A 6000-nucleotide genomic window follows, 5' to 3' on the forward strand; every position below is an offset into this window, starting at 1 on the left:
CTTAGCCTCTGAACTATTTCTCCAGACCCTAAAGTGAAATTTCACATTCTGCATTTAACCAAAACAAACTGAAAGTAAACACAATTCATTCTTCCATCCATCTTTTGTATCAGCAGCAAGCTAAAACTGTGTGCCACAGCAGAGGAAAAAAACAGTATGAATGATTTCAACTCGCAGCTGCAGTGATTCACAATTTCATCTGTTTCTTTCCCGTTGCTAGGCAATCACTCTACCGCGGAGCTATAACCTCAGCCTCTTCGTTGTCTTTTCCACTCACTACAAGAAAGCCAGACACACTGGTACATGCCTATAATCCCAGCACTTGGAAGATAGACGCAAGATCAGGAGTCCAAGGTCATCCTCAGCTACATTGCTAATAGCAAGACATCCTGAGCTATAAGAAATCCTGTCTAAAAATAAAACCAAATGTACAAATAAATAGGTAAATATATACTAATCAAAGCACTAATTAAATGCAAAAAAAGCAAACAGAAAGCAAACAGGACCTTTTAACAATCATTTCTGAACATTAATGAAGTAATTATAAAATTGTTCCTTTGTTCTATTTTTATCCACTCCCCCTTAATGTTACAAAGTCCATGTTTTATTATGTAATTGTGTAATAAGTCAAATAAAAGACAGCAAGGTTTACCAGGCGTGATAGCATGCCTTTAATCCCTGCACTAGGGAGGCAGAGGCAGTCCGATCACTGTGAGTTCAAGGCCAGCCTGGTCCTCATAGTGATTTCCAGGACAGCCAGGGCTATAGAGAGAGGCACTGTTACAAAAAAACAAGAAAAAAAAAAGATTTTGCAAAATAATTCTACCAGAAACTCATGTTACAAAATAAGAGTTTATGTATTCTCTGCATTAGGGCTATGAAAACTTAACAACATATCTTCTTCTTAAGAGGTTTTACAAGTGATGGTGGGTGGATAAATAAATAAATGGCTTCCCGTACAAAGAGAGGAACACAGAAATTTATCCTACAGCGGCGGGCATTTGGTAGTGATGGCAAACCTCATTACGGATGTACCAGCATTCCACTAACTAGATTTTCAGGCTGCGATGATTCTTTAGGCAACCACAGAAATGAGCGTGTTCCCTGAAAAGCCTGCTATAACACAAATGAATTATAGTATACATATCACCTAGCAACCCAAAGTAAGCACACATCAATTGTTTTTATAAAGAATTGATGAGCAAGTATCTACTAACCAGCAGGAAGGACACATCATTTGTTTATAACACTGAATACAGGCTGCCTATCTTTTTGTTTGTTTGTTTTGTTTTGTTTTTGTTGTTGTTATTTGAGACAGGGTTTTTCTGTAGTTTTGGAGCCTGTCCTGGAACTCTGAAACTAGCTCCTGTAGACCAGGCTGGTCTGCCTCCTATCTTTTACCCAAGATCAGTATACTTTCTCAACTTTTCTGTTAGCTGAGGCACAAGCAGTGACCTACACAGCAGGCTTTCTTTGGGTCCACCAACCAGTTCCCAGATCATGACATGGAGACTTACTATTGGTTATGAATGTTAGGCCTTATCTTATGCTTGTTTCACTAACTCTTATAACTTATTTTAACCTATTTCTCTTCATCTACATTTTGCCTCAGAGTTTTTGACCTTTCTTACACACTGTATATTCTACTCTGTGTAAGGTTGGCTGGTGGCTGCCACAGGCATATCTCTCTCTCTCCTCCCTCATTCTCTTCTCTCTTCCCTCCTCCTACTTACTCCCTCTGCCCACTAGTCCCACATAGCTATTGGCCGTTCAGCTTTTTATTAGACCAGTCAAGTGCCTTAGGCCGGCCAAGCAACACATCTTTACATCTTTAACAAATGCAGCATAAATAAATGTAACACATCTTTGTCTAGATAAAGTAATATTCCATAGCAGGCCAGAGCTCAGCTAATCCAACAAAGACAGCAAATCACTAACAATAATTATTTTCCCAAAAAGCAGCAGCAGGGTCCCTTGTCCGCGGTACTAGTGAAGTATGCTGCACAATCCACTGACTGCCATGCACCAGAGGAGGCACTGCCCAGACTCTGGCCCAATCACGGCTGTGCAGCTCTGACTTGGTTTCTGCCAACCTTCAGGTCCAGGTTTCTCCCAGCCTTAAAGCGGAGCACTCCCCCATAGCATTTCAAGAAATTCTTTTGGTCGTTAAATCACCATGGTCCTCAAAAAAAAAAAAAAGACAAAATGATGTAGTTTGGTAAACCAAGAGGCACTGTTACCCATAAAAGGCTCATGACTTTATTCTGGAAAATGGGCAGTTCCTTGTAGCTTACGACTCAAGACCAGCTCTGAGAACAATGATATGCGTGTACAAAAATGTCATAGTGAAATCCAATACTGCATACAATTGAAAAATATCAATAAACTTCAAATTTTAAAAGAACATCTCATGGGCTGGAGGGATCTCAGAGGCTAGAAGCACTGGCCACTCTACCAGAGGACCCAGGTTCAATTCCCGGCACCCACACGGCAGCTCACAACTGTCTGTAACTCCAGTTTCAGGGGGTCCAACACTCTCACATAAATATATATGCAAGCAAAATATGAATTCACATAAAAAAATTTTTAAAAAATATCTCAGGTTGGAGAGATGGCTCAGCAGTTAAGAACACTGACTGCTCTTCCAGAGGACCCAGGGTCAATTCCCAACACCCACATGGAAGGTCCTAACTGTCTGTAACTCCAGTTCCAGGAGATATGACACCCTCACACAGATGTACTGTACAGATTTGCAGGCAAAACAGCGATGCACATAAAATAAAAATAAATAAGTCACTACATTTTTTTTAAAAATGCCATCTCTAGTAATTCCACTACTAATTTGTCACGTTTATGATCCAATTATTCTGTTCCACCCACTGAAGCACAGCAGTGAGTGTCTCCGAGGAGGCCTCCACTGTCTTCACCACTTGTTACAGGACTGAGGCAGCAAGCCCTCTGCTGCAGAGTGCAGTGCACCCACATTCTGAATACACTCCAAAGTGTGTAGCAGAATGAAGAGTCCCGCTTTCTCTAGTCTGTGAGAAGAGGTGCGTGCATCTGAGGCCAAGTTTAAAAGGAATGAATTGTTTTAAGTACACGGACTTCAAGCTGCCCTCCTCAACAAATCATGTCTGTGTGTGTGCCTGTGTGTGTCATTGCTATCATTACTCCAGAAAATAACAAATATTATGACCTGCTAATTTTAAAACGCAAACCAAAGTCCTCAAATGTAAACCAAACAAGAATATTGTAGAAGCCGGCAGTGATGGCCATTGGCTTTAGGAGGCTGAGGCAGGTAGCCAGCCTGGCCTACAGAGTGAGTTCAAGGACAGCCAGGTAAACACAGAGAAACGGTGGGGGAGCGGGGAGAGCCGTATTGTGGAATGAATGGTGAAGCTAGACTTCCCCACCTCTACCTACTCCAGCCACAGACGGATGGGCCTGAAGGAGTAGTGGTCACATAGAAAGTCAACCTACCTATCTGAGTCCTTACCCCCAGTGCAAAGTGGGAAGCCGGCTTGTGCTGACAAACTACAAATCCTATGGACACACATGTATGTTATACAATTCTATAAACAGTAAATCACCTTACACTGACACTATGCTTCCAGACTTGCAAAACACTGTCACATAAACTGTTGCATCTACACATAGGTGGTGCATTACGTTTGTCCTTGTAGCCATTACACGGCGAAGCACACTGCAAACCCTCCGTAACTTACGCTAAGAGGATATGTATTCTGCTCTTTTGTTACACACTGTAATTCTCATTTGACCGGCTCTTTAAGGATGTCTCATTCATCCTCCTATGCTAAGCCACACAAAACTCGGACCATCAAAGTGCACCCTAAACAGCAGGCTTTTCCCTCCTCCCGCAAGACTGATCAGGTGAGGCCTCAATTCTGAACCTGACGTGCACACCCCTGCTCGTTCCTTCCCGCTCCCACCCACCCCTGCCACTTCTGATTTCCACAACCGATGAAGCTCGTTGCACAAAGTATAGATGTTTTATTCCCCAGCAAAATTATCTACTGCCCAACGCTTCTCCTCCATCTGCACCACTGGCTCCCCGCAAATCCTGCAGCAGCCTGCGGTGCTGTACGTATCCCACAGAGACGACCCCGAGAGGTCCAGACCCACACACCCCTCCGTACGTACCCCAGGAGACAGCGATCGCAGACGACGCCACGACTCCCCTTGCATACAGTGTACGCCAAGGGATCGGAGCGGAAGAGCAGCTCCCCGGGGCGCAGTGGGGCCACTGCACGCAGCCCATTTCCCCGGTCGGCGGTCGTGAACTTTTCCACCTTCAGTGACTCCATCCTTCCACAGATCCGCACCTCAGACCCGCACCGAGTCCCTCAGCTAAGAGTCTCGTGTTTTCTGACTGCACGCCTGCGTCCTGCGCTTGCGTACACTAGGGGGCGGGGACGAAGGCGGGTAGTTCATGTGAGCATGCGCAGAAGGGCCTACTACAACCTGCCCTGGATGATGTCTTCCCGTATATTATTGTGCGATTCTTTTTCTTTTTTTCTTTTCTTTTTTCTTTTCTCTTCTTTTCTTTCTTTTTTGAGACAGAGCCTCAATGTGTGTAGCATATGCAGATCTGGAACTCACTATATTGACCAAGGAACCTCTCTATTTAGACCTAGAACTCACAAGGATCTGCCCACCTCAGCCTCCGCAGTTCTGGAATTCCAGGTGCACTCCACCACACCCTGCTTCTTGTGCTCATTTTAATGCATAGGGAAAAGTTGATAGGACAGTGGCCATCACCTGCTATTCACCACCTAGAAGAACAGTTCTCAGCGTTTGCTGTTTCCAATCACGCCATCTGTTTGTGTACGTGCTCATATTGATAAACCATTTCAGAGTAATCTTTGTTGAACCAATTGAAAATATGTTGCAATCAGGTCTTGAATTAGGAGATCCTTCATCTCCACCTCTTCAGCACTGGGATTATGGGTATAAAACTACCCAGTAATAGTGAGAACACAAGGCGTACCTAGAAATGTCAGCATGTTCGACCGGGTCTGAGGTATGAATTTAGCTGTTAATGATACCACACCTAGATTTTGTTTTTGTTTTTAGAAACAGTGTTTCTCTGCAGCTTTGGAGCCTGTCCTGGACCAGGCTGGCCTTGAACTCACAGACACACCTGCCTCTGCCTCTGCCTCTGCCTCTGCTGGGATTAAAGGCCTGCTCCACTACCGCCGGGCTTTTTTTTTAAGTAATGTGAGCTCTACACATTTTTTATGAATTAGGTCACACTCTCCCCAGAGGAAATCCAAGGAGGAAAAGCAGTCAGGTGGCCCTGGGGACTCAGCAAAGTAGCCTAAGGCAGTATCACAGGTAGGCTGGTCCTTGGACAGTTCCACCTCTTCTTTGTAGGAGCAGATAACACTGCCTTCTTCTGAGTGGCTGCCACAGCTGAACTCACCAATGAATTTTTTTTAAGACAGGCTCACTCTATTAAATTGCCAGGGTTGTCCTAGAACTACCCGCGTAGACCAGGCTGGCCTTGAACTCACAGAGAGCCACCTGCCACTGCCTGAGGGTTGAAACTACAAGTGTGACAATCTTTTTTTTTTTTTTTTTTTGGTGCAGTGACTCGGATGCGAACCATAGGTGTGACAATCTTGCCTACCCACCAAGGGATCTTGTACACAGTTCTCCAGGCCTCCTGGCAATCCTGCAAACCCACAACCTGAAGACTAGCCTCAGTAACAGAGAAATCCTGTTCGAATTTTTTTCTTTTGGTGATTTCTTACTTTACACCGAATACTCTGTTAGTTTGTTTCTGACCACATCTCACTGTGTCATCCTGGCTGACCTGGAACTCTCTGTGTGTAGCAGGCTGACTTGAGTCACAGATATCTGTCTCCCCCAGCCCCTGCCTTATCCAAGGCATGTGCCAGAAATACTCACTTTTTTAGAAAGTAAGTTTTATTATCGAGTTAGTGTGTGTCTGTGATGGGTGTCCATAAGTGTGAGTAG

General features: G+C 44.4%; 1 protein-coding gene across 1 annotated transcript in view; it reads right to left on the minus strand.

Annotated features, from left to right (window-relative positions):
* Window positions 1–4422, minus strand: part of Smyd3 (SET and MYND domain containing 3) — a 556763-nt gene extending 552341 nt beyond the window's left edge. Inside the window, exon 1 of the mRNA XM_075989284.1 lies at window positions 4162–4422. Coding sequence (XP_075845399.1) covers window positions 4162–4325 — 164 coding nt within the window. The 5' untranslated portion in view covers window positions 4326–4422. The remainder of the gene's footprint in view (window positions 1–4161) is intronic.
* Between the last annotated feature and the right edge of the window lie 1578 nt (window positions 4423–6000).

Source organism: Microtus pennsylvanicus, chromosome 10 (assembly GCF_037038515.1).
Source record: "Microtus pennsylvanicus isolate mMicPen1 chromosome 10, mMicPen1.hap1, whole genome shotgun sequence".
NCBI lineage: Eukaryota > Metazoa > Chordata > Mammalia > Rodentia > Cricetidae > Microtus > Microtus pennsylvanicus.